The 25,638-nt window shown below is 42.4% G+C and overlaps 1 protein-coding gene across 1 annotated transcript in view; it reads left to right on the top strand.

Moving 5' to 3' along the window:
* Positions 1 to 25,638, top strand: part of LOC106566959 (espin) — a 154,114-nt gene that overhangs the window by 112,608 nt on the left and 15,868 nt on the right. Inside the window, 1 exon segment of the mRNA XM_045692758.1 lies at positions 151 to 505. Coding sequence (XP_045548714.1) covers positions 151 to 505 — 355 coding nt within the window.

Below are 25,638 nucleotides of genomic sequence, written 5' to 3'. Positions count from 1 at the left end.
TGGTTTCTGTCATTCCTCAATGTTGCACATCCTATGTAGTTCATGTATATCGCAACTGAGCCTATTTAGTTAAAGCCAAAGACATTCCTGTTTGACCTTAATGAACAATGAAGCTTTTGAACTTTATTCCCCTCTTTCTGCCACCCCCAGGGAGAAAGCCCCATGTCACCGCCCCAGACCCACACGGTCAGCCCGTCCTCAGCCAAGCCCACGTCTCCGCCCTCCGCCGCCAGCGCCACCTCCCCACCCACCGCCCCCAGCCCTGTGGGCACCAGCACGCCCCCGGACCCTCTCCACCTCCAAGAGCAGCGAGCAGCACCTCAATGGGAACGGCAGCGGGGCAGCTAGCCTGATGGGACAGACCCGGAAGGGTAGCCTGGTGGACGTGGAGGCCCTGGTGCCCACACACGACGAGCAGGGCCGAGCCATCCCTGAATGGAAAAGGCAGGTGATGGTGCGCAAGCTCCAGGTGAAGATGCAGGAGGAGGATGAACACAAGCGCAAGGTAGGCGTGAACAGAGAAGGTGTGAGAGAAAGGAGTGTGAGTATGATGATAAACATTTACAATTTCAGCTCTTTTTTTTTGTGCTGCTGTCACAGAACAGGCACTGAGGGGAAAACAAGGGTGAAATGGTTAAAAGGGTTGGGCTGAAATGTGGGTTGGTGGGTTTGTTTTGTGTTTAACCTCTATGGGCTACTCAACAGCCAGTGTAATCCCGTGGCGCGTTATTCAAATTCCTCAAAAATGCAAAAACTTCAATTTTTCAAACATATGACTATTTTACACCATTTTAAAGACAAGACTCTCGTTAATCTAACCACACTGTCCGATTTCAAAAAGGCTTTACAGCGAAAGCAAAACATTAGATTATGTCAGCAGAGTACCCAGCCAGAAATAATCAGATACCCATTTTTCAAGCTAGCATATAATGTCACATAAACCCAAACCACAGCTAAATGTAGCACTAACCTTTGATGATCTTCATCAGATGACAACCCTAGGACATTATGTTATACAATACATGCATGTTTTGTTCAATCAAGTTCATATTTATATCAAAAACCAGCTTTTTACATTAGCATGTGACTAGCATGTGACTAGCATTCCCACCGAACACTGCCGGTGAATTTACTAAATTACTCACGATAAACGTTCACAAAAAGCATAACAATTATTTTAAGAATTATAGATACAGAACTCCTCTATGCACTCGATATGTCCGATTTTAAAATACCTTTTCGGTGAAAGCACATTTTGCAATATTCTCAGTAGATAGCCCGGCGTCACACAGTCAAAGATTTTCAGCTGGCAGGCAGACACTGGAATACGTTTCTGAGTGACATAGTGAGGGCTTTGCATAGGTGCTTTGTTGCGTTTTTTGTTAGATTGGGGAAAAAATGCCAGAAACGTAAAATAATGTTATTAATCGGTTCCCAAGCTTTTTAAAAAACGGTTCTGTTCCGGAGCAATATAGATCACTTCCCGATTCTGTTCCTAGAAAATGTTTTGTTCTTTTCCGGGTTTTGGTTCTGTTCCCTGAAATAATTCCAACCCCTTAGCGATGGAGTGGTGCAGCTCTACGTCATTACATGCTAATTCATAGATGTGACGCAAGGCCTATTCACACTACAGCTCAATGTCCATCCATACACCATTTTATCTACTTCATTGAAGATGCTTCTGTCGTTTTCCTTATATGCTCTGACTAACCTGTTAACCTTTCCTACAGAAACCCAATAGGGATTTATAAAACATTATTCACACACAATTATATTAAGAACTTAAGTAGGAATAGCAGAGTAGATTTAATTTGCTTCAAAAATCAAAACAGAGAAACTTTATCATGACATAAACATTATATTTTGTAGGTCTGATTTGTAAACTGTTTATAACCATTAATTACATGGTTTGTTAACCTTTTAAATTAAGTAGATACATGTATAAGCCTGATGTTCTTGCCGTAATTGATTTATACATACACGTGTATTTACTAATATTGATAAATAGTAATTTATTAGCAGTTTATAAGCAGACCTCCAAAAAAGTGTATCCCATAAACCCATATACTCAACCACAGTTGTGTGCTGGTGATTTTGCCACCCTGCTTTCATAAAGGAGAAGGCTGTGCCCTGAATCTCAGCTAATCTAGGAGTTATGAAGCTTGTACTGAGGCAGTGCCATTGCACCACTAAATCCATGTAAATCATATGTGATGAAGTTTGACCATGCTCTGTGTGTGTACAGTACACCAGGAAGTGCAATCTGAAGGAACCTTCCCCTTCCCTCCTCTTTTATGTTATTCTTTGCTGTCCCTTGACCTCTGTTCTAGTTTGCGGCCAGTGTACATTGCCAGCCTCAGGAGTGGCACTACTCTCACGTCCACAATGCCATCCTGGACCTGTTGGAGAGCTGATGATGGAGGACAACCTCATCCGCATTGAGAAGCAAATTGAGAACCTGCAGGTCATGCACAAGATGACCGAGGGGGAGAAGGAGCTGGAAGAGCTGGAGCGAGAGCTTCAACACTCCTTCCCGTGTCTGCCGCCCTCAACCAGGAGCACTTCTCCGTCAACCCCTAAGTCCACAAGCAGGTGGAAGATCTACCAGCCTGGTGCAGCAAAATCTCAACGCTGCTCAAGAGCATGGCTATCCGCCTATCCACTCTCAGAGAAAAGACAATAGACCTCTTGGATTTTATATCTCCCAGATAAGCTCAGGAGGAAGTGAGCAATAATAGGATGGGCCAGAGGGTCCATTGCCGCTGGGGTCATTGGTCAATCCCAGTCGTTCTCCACCAGAGAGGAGGTGGAGAAGGAGATCAAGCAGTGTGATGTCTCTGTGAAAGAAATGAAGGCCAACTATGAGATTCAGAAACTGTCCTAGTTTGCCTACGACAAAACAAACCCGGGTATACATGCGCAAGAGGTCCCTCCCGGTGGTGAGCAAGTCCAGTTATCACCCCGAGCCCATTCAGAAGGACTGGATCCTGTGCTCCCACGACAAAGCCGTCCAGTCTCCTTCCTCCAGTCCAGGAATCTCTTCCTCTAGTGGAGGAACCTGTAATCACACCATCTCATGCTCCTCTTACATACCAGTCTTACAAAGTGATCCCTCAGTCAGATCAGTTCTACCAGGTTCTGTCTACAGACCTTATACTGACCAACGAGCAAATGATCCGGAGCCTGGAGGTGCAGACGGACATGAGCTACGTCCAGGAGTGCATAGAGATGAAGAATGAGCTTATCGTCTTCCTGTTGCTGGAACACTGGAGAAAGTACACCCTCTCAGAGTCCTACAGGCCAAAGTACACAGACGGGGAAGTCTAGGGGTGGGTCTGGATGACGATAACCGGTTTACCGCTGAGATGGACGGAGACATGCAGAGAGAGGATGACAAAACACTCCTCTTCATGAAGTCCAGATTGGCCACTGGAGGACAATCATGAGCCAGGTGCCCACACACCAGATCTGCCAGCTCAGCCAGTCCCAGATGATCTACTGGTCAGAGCACTTCCTTCCACACATGAAAAGAGCATCGGTCAGTTACGAAACCCTGACCCTAGACCTCTTTATGCTGGTTTACTTCCAGCTCCTAGAGATGACCATGTCACGCAGCGAGCGCAAGTTCCGACACCTGCTGTGCTACAAGATGTTCGACCACCTTGGACAGCTACAGCTGGGAGCTGAAATGCCAGTTCCACCGCGAGGTCCTGGAGATTGAGTGAGGGAAGCGGGACTGGGTGGACAGCTTCGAAGACATTAAGCAAAATACTGTTCATAAAGCTGTGCAAGACTCAGTAGTCCAGATCGTGACAGTTGAGACAACAATACAGAGTGTAGGGCAGGGTGTGACGCAGGACATTGCACCTGCTCCAGTTCAAGTCACCATAGTCACATTAATGTCTACCCAGAGAAGAGCCCAATGAGGACTCAAGTGAAACTGATCTATGAACTGAGAGTCACTTCCTGTTGAACGCGACACGAGGGAGAGCTCGGTTTGTTGTTTAGAAAGTGTATTGGAAAGTTGCTTAGTAGCTAGCTAACTTTTTAGTTTGGATCCCACGTTGCAGTTGGCATCAGTTGCTGTGACTGCTAGTCTCTGTCCAGTGGTCCCCCTCCCTTCTCCAGACAATCTCTGGTGATATGGAGAGGATCTGTGTCTGCAGCACGTATCTTACGAATCGTGTCCCCCAGTGCTCGGTTCTAGGCCCTCTCCTCGTCTCTATACACCAAGTCACTCGACACTGTCATATCCTCACACAGTCTCTCCTACCATTGCTATGCTGATGACACTCAACTACTAGCTCTTCCTCCAGGGTAAGGCCTGCCCGCTCAAAGACCTCTCCATCATGGTTGGCAACACCACGGTGTCCAAAGAACCTTGGCGTGACCCTGACAACACCCTGTTCTCTGCAAACATCAAAGCAGTGAGTCGCTCCTGCAGGTTCATGTTCTACAACATCTGTAGAGTACAACCCTACCTCACACAGGAAGCGACGCAGGTCCTAATCCAGGCATTTGTCATCTCTACTGCAACACTGTTGGCTGGACTCCCCACTTGTGCCATCAAAACCCTGCAACTTATTCAGAACGCTGCAGGACGCCTGGTGTTCAACCTAGCCACTTTCTCCCATGTCACCCCGCTCCTCCGCACACTCCATTGGTTTCCAGTCAAAGCTCTTCTCTGTCTTGGCACACCAATGGTGGAACCAGCTTCCCCCTGAAGCTAGGACAGCAGAGTCCCTGCTGCCCATCTTCCAAAAACATCTGAAACCCTACCTCTTCAAAGAGTATCTTAAATAATCACACAGCACCCCCCTCACACCCCCTTCTCACCCCGGCCGGGAACAGGCCTATTCGAGTCTAACAAATGGGCCTGTGCAGGATCCTGTGAAAGCTGAAAGTGTAGCACAGGAGAGTGTTCCCAAAGACACAGTTCAGCCTTCTGTGCAGGATTCGGCGCAGATCATTGGGCAGGATACTGTTCATGAAGCTGTGCAAGACTCAGTAGTCCAGGCTGTGAAAGCGGAGATCACAGTAGAGTGTAGGAAAGGGTGTGATGCAGGACATTGCTCCAGTTCAATTCAACATAGTCACACCAGTACATGAATTTTCACCCAGAGAAGAGCCCAATGAATACTCAATCAAACTGATCTATGAATTGAAAAAGTTAATCAATGAGGAGATCAACAGATACATTAAGCGCATCCATCAGAGTTGGATAAGCAAAAGATATGTGGAATACTCTTTACACAAAGGTATTAGGCTAAAAGCAGGCAGCAATGCCACGAAGGTTGTAGCTTTGAGGCCTCAGGTAACATGTGGTTTTAGTATGGAAAGGAGCATCCAGCATGTGATTGGATGTGCGGCTGTCAATGCACTTTATTATTTGCATATCAGTGGTCGACAAGACAATCTGATGTAATGATAGAAGAGGGAATGCTCTAAAATGTGCTGCCAGCAATGATTCCCTGAATTCTGAAAAAATATATACACTGCTCAAAAAAATAAAGGGAACACTTAAACAACACAATGTAACTCCAAGTCAATCACACTTCTGTGAAATCAAACTGTCCACTTAGGAAGCAACACTGATTGACAATAAATGTCACATGCTGTTGTGCAAATGGAATAGACAACAGGTGGAAATTATAGGCAATTAGCAAGACACCCCCAATAAAGGAGTGGTTCTGCAGGTGGGGACCACAGACCACTTCTCAGTTCCTATGCTTCCTGGCTGATGTTTTGGTCACTTTTGAATGCTGGCGGTGCTTTCACTCTAGTGGTAGCATGAGACGGAGTCTACAACCCACACAAGTGGCTCAGGTAGTGCAGCTCATCCAGGATGGCACATCGATGCGAGCTGTGGCAAGAAGGTTTGCTGTGTCTGTCAGCGTCGTGTCCAGAGCATGGAGGCGCTACCAGGAGACAGGCCAGTACATCAGGAGACGTGGAGGAGGTCGTAGAGGGCAACAACCCAGCAGCAGGACCGCTACCTCCGCCTTTGTGCAAGGAGGAGCAGGAGGAGCACTGCCAGAGCCCTGCAAAATGACCTCCAGCAGGCCACAAATGTGCATGTGTCTGCTCAAATGGTCAGAAACAGACTCCATGAGGGTGGTATGAGGGCCCGACGTCCACAGGTGGGGGTTGTGCTTACAGCCCAACACCGTGCAGGACGTTTGGCATTTGCCAGAGAACACCAAGATTGGCAAATTCGCCACTGGCACCCTGTGCTCTTCACAGATGAAAGCAGGTTCACACTGAGCACGTGACAGAGTCTGGAGACGCCGTGGAGAACGTTCTGCTGCCTGCAACATCCTCCAGCATGACCGGTTTGGCGGTGGGTCAGTCATGGTGTGGGGTGGCATTTCTTTGGGGGGCCGCACAGCCCTCCATGTGCTCGCCAGAGGTAGCCTGACTGCCATTAGGTACCGAGATGAGATCCTCAGACCCCCTGTGAGACCATATGCTGGTGTGGTTGGCCCTGGGTTCCTCCTAATGCAAGACAATGCTAGACCTCATGTGGCTGGAGTGTGTCAGCAGTTCCTGCAAGAGGAAGGCATTGATGCTATGGACTGGCCCGCCCGTTCCCCAGACCTGAATCCAATTGAGCACACCTGGGACATCATGTCTCGCTCCATCCACCAACGCCATGTTGCACCACAGACTGTCCAGGAGTTGGCGGATGCTTTAGTCCAGGTCTGGCAGGAGATCCCTCAGGAGACCATCCGCCACCTCATCAGGAGCATGCCCAGGTGTTGTAGGGAGGTCATACAGGCACGTGGAGGCCACACACACTACTGAGCCTCATTTTGACTTGTTTTAAGGACATTACATCAATGTTGGATCAGCCTGTAGTGTGGTTTTCCACTTTAATTTTGAGTGTGACTCCAAATCCAGACCTCCATGGGTTGATAAATTGGATTTCCATTGATTATTTTTGTGTGATTTTGCTGTCAGCACATTCAACTATGTAAAGAAAAAAGTATTTAATAAGATTATTTCTTTCATTCAGATCTAGGATGTGTTGTTTAAGTGTTCCCTTTATTTTTTTGAGCAGTATATATTCCTGCAGTTGCTACATGAATTGTTGGGCTGTTAAATAAATGTTATTTCCATTGATTCTTGAAGAATATAGCTTATAAATATTAAATATCAGAACCCAAAATGTCAGCTTGTTTTTACTCCAATGTTTGTAAACAAAGTAAATTCAAACAAACACGATACTGTGGCTTCATAACATGATGGTCAGTCCTTGCATCCATAGCTGTCGTCTATGAATTTGAGTGGTTATATTTCTCAAGCCCCATCCCTCAGCTGTTTACCAAAGCAAGTGGCCGGTTGACCGCTTTGTTTAACCTCTCTGTCCCAACCACGGTTCACACTATTCAACAGCCAGTGAAAAATCAGAGCACCAAATTCAAAACCACAAAATGTCATAGTTCTCAAACATAGGACAATTTTACACCATTTTATAGATACACTTCTCCTGTATCGAACCACGTTGTCCGATTTCAAAAAGGCTTTACAGCGAAAGCAAAACATTAGATTATGTTAGGAGAGTACATAGACACATAACCACACAGCCATTTTCCAAGCAACTAGATGCATCACAAATACCCAAAACACAGCTAAATGAAGCACTAACCTTTGACGATCTTCATCAGATGACACTCCTAGGACATCATGTTACACAATACATGCATTTTTTGTTCGATCAAGTTCATATTTATATCCATAAACCCCATTTTACATTGGCGCGTGACGTTCAGAAAATATTTTGCCTCCAATACAGCCGGTGAATCAGCACAACAATTTACAAAAATACTCGTCATAAACGTTGATAAAATATTAAACTGTCATTCAAAGAATTATAGATGAACATCTCCTTTATGCTAACGCTGTGACAGATTTCAAAAAAGCTTCAAGAAGAAAGCACACTTTGCAATAATCTGAGTACTGTGCTCAGAAAAATACACTAGGCTATATAGATAGCCGCCATCTTGGAGTCATCTAAAATCATACATTGCATTAGAAATATTCCCATACCTTTGATCATCTTCATCAGAAGGCACTTCCAGGAATCCCAGGTCTGCAATAAATGTTGCTTTGTTCGATAAAGTCCATAATTTATGCCCAAATAGCTCCTTGTTGTTAGCGCGTTCAGTTAGCTACTCCAAGTGTAGGAAGCGCGCGGAAAATGTCACGACGAAAAGTAAAAAAAGTTATATTTACGTTCGTTCAAACATGTCAAACATTGTAAAGCATCAATCTTTAGGGCCTTTATCACTTGGAACTTCAATAAAATTCCAACCGGACGATTCCATTGTCTTGAAAAACATTTTGGAACACAGCTACCTCTCACGTGAAAGCGCGCCAATGAACTGATGTCCTTCCCTGGGTCACCAACTTCCCCACCTTCTTGTTCGCTCTCTGTTCATCATAGACGCCTCAAACAACTTACATCTAGTGGATGCCTTAGGAAGTGAAAAATGAACCCTAAGTCACTGTGTGTTCAATTGGCAATGACTTGAAAGGACTACAAGCACTAGAATTCTCACTTCCTGGTTAGATTTTTCTTAGGTTTTTGCCTGCCATATGAGTTCTGTTATACTGACAGACATCATTCAAACAGTTTTAGAAACTTCAGAGTGTTTCCTATCCAAATCTACTAATAATATGCATATTCTAGTTCCTGGGCCTGAGTAGTAGGCCGTTTAATTTGGGTATGTTTTTCATCCGGCCGTGAAAATACTGCCCCCTACCCTAGAGAGGTTAAGTTTCTTATGTGTCATTGGTTTGATAAAGTAGTTATTTGAAATCCAAAGACCGACCCTAATGTTGGAGAATGTAGTGTAAGAGGTGGTTTGTCATAAAAAAATTATATAACATAATTTGATCAAACCGGAGTATTGCTGAAAATGTTTAAACTTTGAAAATGTCAAATACTGTAGAGAACAGTTGGGCGCTGACTAGGGCTGGGAACATACCAGTATCGCAATATTTTTTCCATGGCAAAAATGAAAATGTTAAGCAGACCAAAAGTCTTGGGTCCTTTAGAAACCTGTTCTGTGCTATAACTTGGAAAATAAATAAATGTGACTCTGGATGACAACAAAATGTTTGTTTCCAACATTAGGGCTGTTTTCCTGAAGTTAAAATCTGCTTTGTGTTTTGTTTCCTTGATACGATACTAACAAGTATCGCAATACTGATATCATCCTCGCACTACGCCTGACCCCCCAAGAAACTGCACCCTTACAATGTTACTCCAGCATGCCAATGACATTTATACTAGTGTATTTTTAGGCTGTTTCACCTTCGTATGAGTTAAACTTCTACATGAGATACACTGTGCTGTCATTAGTCAGAGATGCATACAGTACTTGACGTCATCATATAGGTTTGACAAATATTCCCCTGACACTCACAATGGACTATCAAACCAATTACTCCTTACATATACAATTCTTGACTATGAAGACGGCTTTATTATCAAGAATGATGGTCACTTTGGCGTCTACAAGTTGATAGCCAGATCAGAGCCATATATTCCTCGTCCTTAGTCTCACATGGTGCTGGCTGTTGCATGAGCTCTAAGATGAGGAAAGTAGGTCTCCAGTGTTCGTTTCAAGTGTTTAGGGTTACGCAATGGCTTACATGCTATCATTTTTACCCAGTCTGTGACCTTATCAGGATATAAACAATGCGCACCTTTCAGAACAGATTAGGAGCTTGTCGAATAATGATAGCGGGGTTTGTATTCAATGGAAATGAATTATGATTTTGTTACTTCCATTCAGCCACAAGAGCATTAGTGAGGTCAGGCACTGATGTTGGGCGATTAGGCCTAGCTCGCAGTTGGCGTTCCATTTCATCCCAAAGGTGTTAGATGGGGTTGAGGTCAGGGCTCTGTGCAGGCCAGTCAAGTTCTTCTACACCGATTTCAACAAACCATTTCTGTATGGACCTCGCTTTGTGCACGGGGGCATTGTCATGCTGAAACAGGAAAGGGCCTTTCACAAACTGTTGTCACAAAGTTGGAAGCACAGAATCATTTAAAATGTCATTGTATGCTGTAGCGTTGACATTTCCCTTCACTGGAACGAAGGGGCTTAGCCCGAATCAGGAAAAACTGCCCCTAGACATTTCTACTTCACAATAACAGCACTTATAGTTGACCGGGGCAGCTCTAGCAGTGCCAAAATTTTACGAAATGACTTGTTGGAAAGGTGGCATCCTATAACAGTGCCACGTTGAAAGTCACTGAGCTCTTCAGTAAGGCCATTCTACTACCCAATGTTTTTCTATGGAGATTGCATTGTTTGAACAATGTGTAAACATGTGGCACCCTCCTGAATTACCCCCAGATGTTGCCAATCTTGACATTGGATTGCTTTTGTCATTAGAGATCAACAGTGTTAACTTTTTGCCTGTAGCATAAAACTTGCTTTTCAAGAATCTCCTTTAGAGCCTGACGTGAGTTCAAGGGTTATTTTTCTTTTTAATTGTGCATCCATTTTTATAAAAGTGAAGCCGCTCCGAATACCCCAACCAAAAACAACAACCCTCTGTTCTCTTCACCGTCCCCATCCCTCCAACATACCCACCCACTTGCCAACACATCTACAGACCTGCCTACCCACCACACTTGCTTAACCTATTCACCTGATGTGAGTCCAAAACAACAATAACAAGCAAACATGACACAGAAGACCAACATTCAACAGGTACTGGTAGGGACAAGCGGACAGGACATTTGTCTTTGGGGGAAGTAACCACATTGTAGGAAAAGGTTGTTGTATGGGGTGAATCTTAATTGGCTATGTCAACCTGATTAGACACAGATACCATTGTTTTATAATAATTATAATAATAGCAAGTTGGGCGTTAGAGGAAACACTAAAGGTGGGGATCAGCTCATCGGGAGTTGAGTACTGGGGTGCAGTTTACGTTGAATGATTTTAATTTTGTCTTTGGTGGATGCTGTAATTTTTCCCTTTATGACGTGGCCATTGAAAAACAGAAAATTGGTTTCTGTTTTTCCAGTTGAGTAATAGTGTGTGTAGTGGTGTTTTTTTGCTGATTGTTAAGGCGATTAAAATGGACTGATGATGTTTGGGAGGTAGGTCAGATGATGAGACATCTCCAAGAAGGCAGAGGGATGGGGTGAGGGGAATGCTGTGACCCGAAAGGGTGTTATTTCTTTCCAGAACTGAAGGGTGGTTGGACAGAGCCAGGAAAGTAGTTCTCTGGAGTGTTGTGACTAGTGTGAACAGATGTCTGTGTCAATGCATCCAATTGTGTACATTTTGTGTTGGGGTTATGTGCTCTGTGCATTTTGTGTTGAGGGTTATGTGCTCTGTGAATTTTGTGTTGGGGTTATGTGCTCTGTGCATTTTGTGTTGAGGGCTATGTGCATGATCTTGTACTGTATAAGTTGTGTTTTAGGGTTGTTAGTCATAACTGAAGATGTTATTGCAGATTGGTTTCCAGAAATTCATATCGGTAGTGATTGCATTCTGTGACCGGTAGAGAGAGATTGGTATCTGGTGGCAGGTAGCCTAGCGGTTAAGAGCATTGGGCCAGGAACCGAAGAGTTGCTGGTTTAAATCTGAGTCGACTAGGTGAAAAATCTGTTGATATGCCCTTGAGCAAGGCACTTGACACTAATTGCTACTGTAAGTCGCTCTGGAGAGAGCATATACTAAATGATTAAAATGCAAAAATGTTTTTTATAGTAGTCTGTATAATATGGAGAATTGTTTATTTTGAATTGGCTATGCCTGCCAGCTGTTCTAGTAGTAGTGGTGGTGTTTGAAGGAAAGTTTTTAATAGATAGATTTTTTAAATTGGAGATCTTGTAGGAAGCTTTCACTAGAGGTTTTCATATTTCTGGATTAGTTCGGGGAGTGGTATTAGTGAGCCAGTTGCAAATATGTGTTGTAGATGGGTGATTTCTCAGTTTCCATGAGTTGAACATCAGCGGTTTCTTGTTGATTTGAAACCCTGGGTTGTTCCAGATTGGGGTGAATTAATTTAGTGCTGGGGTGTAATTTGTGATCTTATTGATTTTCCACCAAGCTGTCAGAGTTGTCGAGATGATAACCTGGTTTTTGAAGCAGTTTGGGTTCTTTATAGTCTGGTTGAGGAATGGTAGGTCACTTATAGAGTGATTTGCATTCTTTGTTCTATTTCTAGCCAGAGGTTTGTTGTTGATTGGGATACATTTATTTTACTATGTAGTGGAATTGGTTTGCCAGATGGTAAAGTTGAAAATGTGGTGCAGCTTGACCCCAAGATGTTTAGGTTTTTGTAATGTGGACAATTTGAGTCTTGTTTTTGTGTCTTTTTACATTAGAATGTATTAATCTTAGTCTAGTGTGTTTAACCAGTTAACTGTAGAAACTTAGAAATGTTGGATGTCAGTCTTGCCGCTACAATGGGTCTACCTGGAGGAGGAGACACTTGTGTAATTTAGCGACTGTATAGAAAGTTGGTATCTTAAGAAATGTCACATCCTTTTTTTGGTGATTTGTCTTGATTCTGTGGATGAGATATTATGCTGGGATTCCAGGGTAGGGTCACAATTCAGTTTGCGATAGAAGTCACCTTTAGATAGTTGCCGGCAATATTCATTCACATAGTCACATTTTGTTTTGTATACAAATTCCTCCTTTGTCACATTTTTTTGTAATGATAATCGAAGGATCTGACTAAGTCCTTAAAAGCCATTCTCTCGTCTCTACTCGGGTTTCATAGGGTTTGTGTTTCTGTCTTTCAGTAGGTCACCTACATCATTTTCAACAATCCTTCAGAAGGTTTCTATGGATGCATTGCATTTGGGGGGAGGTATGAATGAACTTCTTGCTCTAAATGTAGTTCTCTCAGAGTTCTCAGGTCCCTCAGCTGGGTTAATGGCTCCATCTCCTCCTTGATTCACGGTAGGACAGGTAAGTATACTGATTAGCGTGGTAGACCTATGTTTACATCTCACTGAGGATAACATTTCAAGTGGAGTCATGTAAGTTTCACTCTTATCAAAGAACTCATGCAATCTCAGATTACGGAAAAACTTGAATAGATATATCTGGACTTCAAAGTCATTAATGTATTCAGTGGGTACAAATGATAACCCCTTGTTGAGAACACTGAGGTGAGCTGATGTCAGGGTCATAACCCCTTGTTGAGAACACTGAGGTGAGCTGATGTCAGGGTCATAACCCCTTGTTGAGAACACTGAGGTGAGCTGATGTCAGGGTCATAACCCCTTGTTGAGAACACTGAGGTGAGCTGACGTCAGGGTCATAACCCCTTGTTGAGAACACTGAGGTGAGCTGATGTCAGGGTCATAACCCCTTGTTGAGAACACGTCAGGGTCATAACCCCTTGTTGAGAACACTGAGGTGAGCTGACGTCAGGGTCATAACCCCTTGTTGAGAACACTGAGGTGAGCTGATGTCAGGGTCATAACCCCTTGTTGAGAACACTGAGGTGAGCTGACGTCAGGGTCATAACCCCTTGTTGAGAACACTGAGGTGAGCTGATGTCAGGGTCTTACTTGATAAGTTGAATACATTTAGTTCCTGTTGGACTGGGGGCCCGTCCTGGATCTCAATTGGTCGGTGTCGCTGGGTGGTAGTGGATTTCTCCTTCCACCGACGTATGGGTCGAACCCTCTTACGTGCTGGGGGTGTTGTCCTCGACATTGTCCCCGGTGTCCCCGCCCTCTGTTGTAGAAAAAACGCTCACCGTTGGTAGAGGAGCCAGAGTTAGCGCTGTCTGTGGATAGTTTGTCTGCAAAGGGACGAGAAAGCCATGAGAAAACTAGTTTAGATCAGTCATGGAAATAAGTGCCGAAAACAAATTGGCTTCCTATTTAAAAAGATGGAGAACAGACTATGAAGGAAAAATACTGGAGTTTTGGTGCAGATACAGCCAACTACTGCATAAATAATAATGTGATATTGTCAAAACGATACTATACAATATATCGTCCAAAATAATATTTTTTTCCCAGATCACTACTGTTCATGATTGGCGCTCTACTGTTTTGTAAAAGGTCAAAGGTCATGCAAGGCTCCCCATACCCAATTAGCCCTTTAATTCAAGCTACAGCATAATTTGATCCATGCAGTAAGACTAAATCGAGTAGGAGTATAGTACACTTTTCTTTTCTTTTTTTTGTTGCTTTGTTGCACTACTAAAGTACCACACCACAAAAAGCCAGTCAGTCGATGTGGGTATTTTAACATTCGTCAACCAACATTCCTCTACTGCAACAGACACCCATGACAGCAAAGATACATTTTGTCATAGCGTTTTCTCTTCTTCCCTCATGTCCAGATTACATTTTTCCCCCCTGGACTATTAACCCTCTTACTGTCATGCTAGCGAATGTGGAACGGTGACTTATACTGAAGACATAAGGAGATTACTCTTACAGTGGACGACTTCCGATCTACTTTCAGCCAGTTGGTTCGAGCTGGGATCCGCTCTCATACAGGTTGGAGGCAAGATTGTAGACTGGATACATGGTTGAGACTGAGGGTACTATCTAGATATTCGGAAACCCAATAGACAGTTATCTGAGGCAATTTATCAATGAAATCACCGGCCACCCAGACAAATATTAATTATTAATTTAGAGAGAATGATTGTCAACTTAAATGAATGAGATGGAGGAGATAACCAAATGTCAAATTACATAAAAATAACCCTGTCCAGTCCAGTGGTTTTAACTTCTGTAAAAAATATCATGAAAAAAGGATTTGGATTAGATAACAATTCAAGTAGCTAAGTCAGGGGTTCCCAAACCTTTTTGGCCCGAGACACCATCTTAATATCAAAGTTTTTGTGACCCCACCATGTTAAAAAAAAGTGTGGCTGCAACCCTTATAATTTAGTGTGTTCTCACAACCCAGGTTGAATTCATAGTCTCCGGCAGTGTTCGGAACTGCCGATCTGCGGTCAATAAGATGAACTCAGCCTATAAGCGCCCCTTAGTCAAATCAAATCTTACCGTGATTTGATTTGGATCTCTTTTAGTCCCCATTTGGACTAATCTTCCAAGAGTCCTTAAACATTAAAATAAAAAAACAACAATTCAACACATTTTCACATATAACACACTATTACAAACATACATAATATACTAACATAATGACCCAATAAATACTCAATCTAAAAAATATTGATTCTTCATCTACTGTAGTCCCACAACATTTCTATATATTATATTTAAATTGTTTTAAAATAATGTTTAAATGTATATTTTGAAAGGTTTCTGGTTTGCACAGTTAATTTATTCAATTTCTTTATTGCTCTAAATTGAAATGTATTTTTTTGCCTATTTCTCTTTTCTGTCTGGATAACGTATAGATGGTGGACAATCTACTCCTAGTATTTACGGAATGTCTGTCTCTTACCAACTGAATACCATTGTGAATAGAACTTGGCCGTTTTAAATTATGTATATTATGAAATAAAATAAGCATGTTTTTTTCAATTATCTTGTCGATTGATGACCAACCAAGAACATTGCGCATGACTGCAACAGAAGAACCATATCTCCACCTTAAAACAATCCTTGCTGCTTTGTTCTGTGCAATCTGCAGCCTCCTAACTTCACTTGATGATGCATTTCCCCAGACCACAGAACAGTAGTTCACCTGACTCTCAATTAATGCTTGTGTTATTTGCTGAATAATTGTTTCTGGTAAATATTTAGCTATCCTTCTGATTATGCATGCTGTTTCAATATTTTTTTTTACATAGATTAGTTATTTGAGACGACCATGATAAGCAGTTGTCAACTGCACTCCCAATAGTTTGGTTTCTGGCACTTCAATTAGTACTCCTCCCATACTTAATTGTATCCCATGCTGTTTTGGCCTTTTCCTAGTGGAACAGACATAACTCTGGTTTTCTTGGTGTTTAAAACAAGTTTGTTTTGGCAAACCCACTCCCTGATATTCTCCAAATCTCCTTGTAAAGCTTGCTGTACCTGTTGAACCGATTGTCTTGCTGCATAAATTGTAGTATCATCTGCAAATATAGTAGCTTGAGTTTCAGCTAAGGCATAGGGAAGGTCGTTGGTATATATTAAATAAAGAAGTGACCCAAGGCAGCTGCCCTGCGGTATTCCACAGTTTAACACATGAGAGGAAGAAAATGAACCATTGATATAGGCGGACTGTACCCAATTCAATGCTACTTCCTTAAAACCATAATGCATTAATTTTGTCAAAATTATTTCATGATCCACTAAATCAAATGCTGCACTGAAATCTAAAAATAGTACACCCACAAACTTGCCATTATCCATAGCATTGAGCCACTGGTCAGTCATGTCAACCAATGCAGTGGTAGTGGAATGGTTTTTGCGATAAGCATGCTGATTGGCTGTAATCAGATCATTCTTTTCCATGTACTCCCATATTTGTCTACTCACAATACCCTCCAATATCTTACTGAGTGTAGGGAGTAGACTAATTGGTCGAAATGCTTAAAAAAAGTTTGCTAAACTAAAGGAAAAATAGTAACACAATAAAATAACGAGGCTATGTACAGTACAAGGGGCACTGGTACCAAGTATGTGCAGGGGTACAGGTTAGTCCAGGTAGTGGAGGTAATATGTACATGTAGGTGGGGGTAAAGTGATATTACAAACAGAGTAGCAGTAGCGTGTGTAGTGGAGGTAATATGTACATGTAGGTAAAGTGACCATGCATAGATAATAACAGAGTAGCAGCAGCGTGTGTAGTGGAGGTAATATGTACATGTAGGTAAAGTGACCATGCATAGATAATAACAGAGTAGCAGCAGTGTGTGTAGTGGAGGTAATATGTACATGTAGGTGGGGGTAAAGTGACTATGCATAGATAATAACAGAGTAGCAGCAGCGTGTGTGAAGGAATGTGTGTGTGGTGTCAATATGTGTGTGTGTGTGTTGAAGTGTCAGTGTAGTATGTGGTTAGAGTCCAGCGAGTGTAGATCGAACCTATGAATCAAAATAGTCTGTGTAGCCATTTGATTAACAGCAGTCTTATGGTTTGAATACCATGCAGTCCACTCAAGCTTAACATTGTTGTCATCTATCACCCACCAGGTGCCCTTGGAGAGTTCCTCAATGAGCTTGACACCTTGATGAGCTCATTTGCTCACCACTCATCGTACTGGGCGACTTTAACCTCTCTAGGCTAGGCGGGACGAATTCGTCCCACCTACGTAACAGCCACTGCCAGCCTGTGGCGCGATTTTCAAAACCTTAAAAATCCTATTACTTCAATTTCTCAAACATATGACTATTTTACAGCCATTTAAAGATAAGACTCTCGTTAATCTAACCACACTGTCCGATTTCAAAAAGGCTTTACAACGAAAGCAAAACATTAGATTATGTCAGCAGAGTACCAAGCCAGAAATAATCAGACACCCATTTTTCAAGCCAGCATATAATGTCACCAAAACCCAGAAGACAGCTAAATGCAGCACTCACCTTTGATGATCTTCATCAGATGACAACCCTAGGACATTATGTTATACAATACATGCATGTTTTGTTCAATCAAGTTCATATTTATATCAAAAACCAGCTTTTACATTAGCATGTGACGTTCAGAACTAGCATACCCCCGCAAACTTCCGGGGAATTCGCTAACATTTTACTAAATTACTCACGATAAACGTTCACAAAAAGCATAACAATTATTTTAAGAATTATAGATACAGACCTCCTCTATGCACTCGATATGTCCGATTTTAAAATAGCTTTTTGGTGAAAGCACATTTTGCAATATTCTAAGTACATAGCCCAGGCATCACGGGCTCGCTATTTAGACACCCGGCAAGTTTAGCACTCACCATAATCATATTTACTATTATAAAAATGTCATTACCTTTTGTTGTCTTCGTCAGAATGCACACCCAGGACAGCTACTTCAATAACAAATGTTGGTTTGGTCCAAAATAATCCATCGTTATATCCGAATAGCGGCGTTTTGTTCGATGCGTTCCAGACACTATCCGAAATAGTAAAGAAGTGTCACGCGCTTGGCGCAATTCCTGACAATAAAATTCAAAGTATTCCATTACCGTACGTCGAAGCATGTCAACCGCTGTTTAAAATCAATTTTTACGTCATTTTTCTCGTAGAAAAGCGATAATATTCCGACAGGGAATCTCCTTTTCGGCAAACAGAGGAAAAAAATCCCAAAGGCGGGGGCGGTCGGGGTCACGCGCATAAGCTAGTGTCTCTTGATGGGCCACTTGAGAAAGGCGATAATGTGTTTCAGCCTGGGGCTGGAATGACGACATTCTGTTTTTTCCCGGGCTCTGAGAGCCTATGGAAGACGTGGGAAGTGTCACGTTAGAGCAGAGATCCTTAGTAAATGATAGAGATGGAAAACAAGTTCAACAAATGGTCAGACAGGCCACTTCCTGTAAAGGAATCTCTCAGGTTTTGACCTGCCATTTGAGTTCTGTTATACTCACAGACACCATTCAAACAGTTTTAGAAAATTTAGGGTGTTTTCTATCCATATGTAATAAGTATATGCATATTCTAGTTACTGAGTAGGAGTGGTAACCAGATTAAATCGGGTATGTTTTTTATCCAGCCGTGTCAATGCTGCCCCCTAGCCCTAACAGGTTAACCTCCTGACGCCTGACTTCAATTAATTTCTTTCCAGACTTTTCCTCTTTTGACCTCACCCTTTCCCAGTCACCTCCCACTAGGGCTGTCCCTGACAACAACAAAAAATCTTGGTCGACCGAAAGTCGTATGTTCTTTCGACCTATCGATTGCTAGTCATTTTTAAACGTGTATTTTTCCATATATAGACAACACCATATGTGTTTTAATGAAGTCAACTATATGCACTGAGCTTGTCTGATGCTATAAGCTTACAGTTTGATGCCTCAAGAGGGCGCCAGATCTAGATAACGAAAATATGAAAATAAATTACCTGACACAACTATTGTCCTCACTCCTGCTGGATTTCACAGATTCTGCAATTACTCTCCTGAAGTTGCCGGTAATAGGCTATACGAGGAGTGGGCAACCTGACTCATGTGGAATGCCAATTTATCTTACCATTTCTACCGATCTCCGTGCCAGTTATGGTTTTCATATGCACATTTTCGTGAAAGTGTAATTTATAATAACTTCTTGATGTCTAAAAATTCTATCCAAATCTGAATGAAAATTAAACAAACCTAAAAATGTAACTTCTATTGCCAACTAAACTCAGCAAAAAACGTCCTCTCACTGTCAACTGCGTTTATTTTCAGTAAATTTAACATGTGTAAATATTTGTATGATCATAAGATTCAACAACTGAGACAAACTAAACAAGGTCCACAGACATGTGACTAACAGAAATGGAATAATGTGTCCCTAAACAAAGGGGGGTCAAAATCAAAAGTAACAGTCAGTATCTGGTGTGACCACCAGCTGCATTAAGTACTGCAGTGCATCTCCTCCTCATGGACTGCACCAGATTTGTCAGTTCTTGCTGTGAGATGTTACCCCACTCTTCCACCAAAGCACCTGCAAGTTCCCAGACATTTCTGGGGGGAATGGCCCTAGCCCTCACCCTCCAATCCAACAGGTCCCAGACGTGCTCAATGGGATTGAGATCCAGGCTCTTCGCTGGCCATGGCAGAACACTGACATTCCTGTCTTGCAGGAAATCACGCACAGAACGAGCAGTATGGCTGGTGGCATTGTCATGCTGCAGGGTCATGTCAGGATGAGCCTGTAGGAAGGGTGCCACATGAGGGGGGAGGATTTCTTCCCTGTAACGCACAGCGTTGAGATTTCCTGCAATGACAACAAGCTCAGTCCGATGATGCGCTGACACACCGCCCCAGACCATGACGGACCCTCCACCTCCAAATCGATCCCGCTCCAGAGTACAGGCTTCAGTGTAACGCTCATTCCGTCGACGATAAACGCGAATCCGACCATCACCCCTGGTGAGACAAAACTGCGACTCGTAAGTGAAGAGCACTTTTTGCCAGTCCTGTCTGGTCCAGCGACACTGGGTTTGTGCCCATAGGCGACGTTGTTGCCGGTGATGTCTGGTGAGGACCTGCCTTACAACAGGCCTACAAGCCCTCAGTCCAGCCTCTCTCAGCCTATTGTGGACAGTCTGAGCACTGATGGAGGGATTGTGCGTTCCTGGTGTAACTCGGGCAGTTGTTGTTGCCATCCTGTACCTGTCCCGCAGGTGTGATGTTCAGATGTACTGATCCTGTGCAGGTGTTACACGTGGTCTGCCACTGCGAGGACGATCAGCTGTCCATCCTGTCTCCCTGTAGCGCCGTTTTAGGCGTCTCACAGGACGGACATTGCAATTTATTTCCCTGGCCACATCTGCAGTCCTCATGCCTCCTTGCAGCATGCCTAAGGCATGTTCACGCAGATGAGCAGGGACCCTGGGCATCTTTCTTTTGGTGTTTTTCAAAGTCAGCAGAAAGGCCTCTTTAGTGTCCTGAGTTTTCATAACTGTGACCTTAATTGCCTACCGTCTGTAAGCTGTTAGTGTCTTAACGACATTTCCACAGGTGCATGTTCATTAATTGTTTATGGTTCATTGAACAAGCATGGGAAACAGTGTTTAAACCCTTTACAATGAAGATCTGTGAAGTTATTTGGATTTTTACGAATTCTTTGAAAGACAGGGTCCTGAAAAAGGGATGTCTTTTTTTTGTTGAGTTTATGTAAAAATAGCCTATATAAAGCCCCCAAAAAACATTGCAGCCTGCAGGCTGAAAATATCTAGATAAAAATAAATATCCTATAAATCATATTGGCTACACATGGCCTGTCTGCAACGAACTTGAAATATTATAATCAACTATTAACCTGACTCCGGCCTGAAGCTTGCGCTAGCAAACTTGCAACATTGTATAAAATATTCTGCTCCAGTGAGCTCGGGACAGACACAACTGGAGGCTATTTACACAAGCGATGAGAATCAGTGGTTGACTTGGGCAGGAGCTCACCGGAGCAGAGTACCGGTACCTCAAATGTTCTACTGCTTCAGCTCCTGTTCCTCTTATAGAATACTATCTCAAAAGTATTGTGGAGGTCCTGCACCTATATATAAACAGTACCAGCACCCAAAATGAGTTCCGGAACCTATTTCAGTCCAGGTCAAGCACTGATAAGAAGCCTATTTTATGACGTATCCACTGTATCGGAGCATGACATTTTTCCCTTTCACGCTGAGTGGTTATTGAAAGTTTTTTTAAATACATTGAAGAACTATTATCATTCTCAATGGATGTAAAAACAGACCTTGTTTGCTTGCTGTTTGAGGTGAATAAAACATTTTGAGAAGCTCCACAGGGCATTAGTGGTGATGAGTTAAACCGATCAGAAATACTATCATGCCTACATTTGCGCACAGGCCAGGTAGCCTATAGGCCTACGTCTATGCGTGCGTGTTAACGGTGTTATAAAATGGGTATTATGCCACCTGGTGGTGGATTAGTGTGTTTACATTGTCTAATACACTCAGTGATAAAACTATGGGATTCTGGGTAATGCACTGCAGATGTATTGTGGGTGAGTTGAAAATTGAATGGTCCCTGGATAGAAATGTATAAAGTTGACATTACATCATAAAATCCACATTTTACATCGTAAATTAGCAATTTATGTTATTAGTAACTAATGTTGTTGGTTTGGCGTCAAATAAGCCACTCTTTATATGTTATTTGCCATGTGGGTTTTATGCTAGCTAAAGTTCCCTCTGAAGTTGGTAGCTAACTGGAGAATGCATCTTTAGGGGTGCTGTTTATATCCCGTCTACTACTCACCACTCATCCATACTGTGTGTGGGCCATGATTGCAGGTATTTTGACATGTATAAATTTATGAGCACCAGCTAGCCTGATTTTGTTAGCTTAGGAAAATGTGGTACTTTATAGGTGTCTTATATTTCTTCGCCACAAGAGTGTGACATTGAGTCATTTCAGTTAAATTTGATATCTTTTGAAAACTAAAATGGATGATAGTTTATTCTGTTGTGAATGAGATTACATGGAAACAATATATCTATTATAGTAAATTAGGAATGATTAAATCCACTATACGATCACAATGACCATGAACGACATTTAAATTGTTCTTTTGTCAGTATATTATACAGCAGATTTATGGAGAGCTGCTGTGGGAGTGCTGTTATATCCCGTCTACTACTAATCATTCATCCATACTGTGTGTCCCATGATTGCAGCTTTAAAAATAAAATAACTATCCATCCATTACTCCTTCCTGTGTTGACTCACGGACTTGAGGGACGGGACCAAGAAGGTCACATGCGTCCTTACTCAACATTGACAGGGAGCGCTCCAAACAAAAGACAATGACTAAATTGACAGAACTCGTAAATGGAATTAAATCAACCAAGTGTAACAGGTTGTGCACTCTGCACACAGTGACAAAAGACTGGAGTAATAATGCATTAAAATAAATGACTAACCAAAGTAACAAACATTGTAGATTAGGAATTAACAGTACATGAATTACTGGTGATATGTAATGGTGAATTTATATATACTAAACAATCAAACGCAAATCATTCGCACAATGAAATTATGAAACAATGAATGTGCACAAATTGTCAGGAGAGAGCAGTGCATCTGGGTGAATGGTCAATCCGACGTTTTCGTTGTCCATGCAACATTTACGGTGATATGGCCTCAGCAGAAGTCAGGGCATTCATACTTCTTGCGCTTCGCGGAGCTGTTACCAAGGAAATGAGTTTGTGTTTATACAGGGTGTACCGCCCCCACCTACCGCCAACCAGTCATGTCAAGCTATGCAAACCCTTGGGAGGAAGCATGGCGATGCGGTACAGTTGTGTCCACACCCTCCATATGGAGCCTCCGACCACATTTTGGATTCAAGCATAAATTTACTTTTAGTCTAGGCCTCCACAATGGATTAGTTCACTGAGATGCGCACATATATAGACACACACACACACATACACAGTACTTTGGACACACCTACTCATTCCAGGGTTTTTCTTTATTTCTACATTGTAGAATAATATTGAAGACTATGAATTAAGACATATGGAAATATATTTTAGATTCTTCAAAGTAGCCACCCTTTGCCTTGATGACAGCTTTGCACACTCTTGGCATTCTCTCAACCAGCTTCATGAGGAATGCTTTTCCAACAGTCTTGAAGGAGTTCCCAGAAATTCTGAGCACTTGTCTGCTTTTCCTTCACTCTGCGGTCCAACTCATCCCAAACCATCTCAATTGGGTTGATGTTGGTGTGATTGTGGAGGCCAGGTCACCTGATGCAGCACTCTCACTCTCCTTCTTGGTCAAATAGACTTTACACAGCCTGGATGTGTGTTGGGTCATTGTCCTGTTGAAAAACAAATGATAGTCCTAAGCGCAAACCAGATGGGATGACGTATCGCTGTAGAATGCTAAGTGTTCCTTGAATTCTAAATAAATCACTGACAGTGTCACCAGCAAAACACCATCACACCACCTCCTCCATGCTTCACGGTGGGTACCACACATGCAGAGATTATCCGTTCACCTACTCTGCGTCTCAAAGACACAGCAGTTAGAACCAAAAATCTCACATTTGGATTCATCTGACAAAAGGAGAGATTTCCACCTGTCTAATGTCCATTGCTCGTGTTTCTTGTTCCAAGCAAGTCCCTTCTTATTGGTGTCCTTTAGTAGTGTTTTTTATTTATTTTATCAATTCAACCATGAAGGCCTGATTGACGCAGTCACCTCTGAACAGTTGATGTTGAGATGTGTCTGTTACTTGAACTCTGAAGCATTTATCTGGGCTGCAATTTCTGAGGCTGGTAACTCTAATGAACCTATCCTCTGCAGCAGAGGTAACTCTGGGTCTTCCTTTCCTGTGGCGGTCCTCATGAGAGCCAGTTTCATCATAGCGCTTGATGTTTTTTGCGACTGCACTTGAAGAAACTTTCAAAGTTCTTGAAATGTTCTGGATTGACTGATCTTCATGTCTTAAAGTAATGATGGACTGTTGTGTCTCTTTACTTATTTGAGCTGTTCTTGCCATCTGGATCTGGTCTTATGTACCAACCTTTGAAATTGTGTTTTTTTACATTCGATAAAAGTAGAGACTCAGAGCTACGAAATGCACTGCATTTTTGAGAAACAATGGGAAAGAAATTCTGCTTTGAAAGTTGATAAACATGTAAACTCACTTTTGAGAAAATGGCCTTTAGTGAAGAGCTATTTTTTGTCTGCACCCATTCAGCATCGTTCACACCCTCTTAAGCTTTACCCTCACCCATCTCGTTTTGCTCTTGGAGAGTTTAGAGCGCATGCTTGACGCTCTGGCCAATGATTTGTTTACCCCTGGATAACATGAAAACAGCCTAACCTGCTCTACTGGCAACAATTTCAGTACGCTTTTTTGCCGACATTTACTGACACGGGCCATATTCAACAGGTGTTTTACACCATAGCTTAACACATGTAGCTAGCTAAGTAAACAACATGTAAGAGTTGGTGTTGTACACATCATGTGAAGTTAGCTAGCAAGCCAGCCAGCTAATGTTAGCTAGTTAAACAACAATGAACATAGTGCCAAATCATGTCGTTACTACCCTGCATGAATCTGCTAGGAGCTAACCAACCAGGTTCAATGTTAGCTAGCTAACATTAGGCTCTAACTAGCAAAGCAAACAGCTCTAGGATACGAATAATAACGTCATACACGTAACGTTAGCTAATGAGCCAGCCAGCTAACATTAGCTAGCTAAACAACAATGAACATAATGCCAAATCATGTTCTTACTACTCTGTGTGAATCTGCTGGGAGCTAACCAACCAGGTTCAACATTAACTGGCTAACAATTAAGATCTAACTAGCGAAGCAAGCAGTTCTGGGATACAAATAATACATGTAATGTTGGCTAGGGAGCCAGCCAGTAACGTTAGCTAGCTAGCTAACCATACACTTTAGCTTGAAATGAAACCCCTTTGTCAAAATTAGAAACGTGTAATATCTATCTTACCCATATACATCATGCATGATGGACACATCTCCCTGTCACAGATACCATGCCACGGTTGCCCTTAGTTTGAAGATGTAATCTGGAGACAGGTGTTTTCTCCATCTCTTTAGCTATCATACTCTAATTCCACTGATTTCAAAACTTGATCCTCCAGAAAGTGGAGAGCAACACTTATGCAGCTCCACTACACAATATTTTTTTTTTTAAAGCCGCGTTCGACAGGATTACAAACAGACTGACGAGCTCAAATAGCCAGAAGCCTTCTATATGGCAGACCAATCTGAACTCTCTCGGCATGTCCAGCCCACTCATTATCTCAGCCAATCATGGCTAGTGGGAAGGTTGCTTCTTTCTCTGTGGCTAAACCAACTAGGCTTGTAATTTAACAATTGTATTTGTATTTACAGATGGTGTACATGTTTGTTATTATGAAAGTTCACATGTTCCAGAAGGAATTTCTTCCAAAAAATGCATTTTGATCAAATTTAAAAAATGGTAATGTTAAAATGGCTCTCCTGTGATGTCGTGACTTGCGACATACGCCTAGTTTCCTGAAACGGGTCACATATGGACTTGGTCTTTTACCAAATAG

This window comes from Salmo salar, chromosome ssa13 (genome assembly GCF_905237065.1).
Source record: "Salmo salar chromosome ssa13, Ssal_v3.1, whole genome shotgun sequence".
Classification (NCBI taxonomy): Eukaryota; Metazoa; Chordata; class Actinopteri; order Salmoniformes; family Salmonidae; genus Salmo; species Salmo salar.
This window is presented reverse-complemented; position numbering and strand designations above follow the sequence as displayed.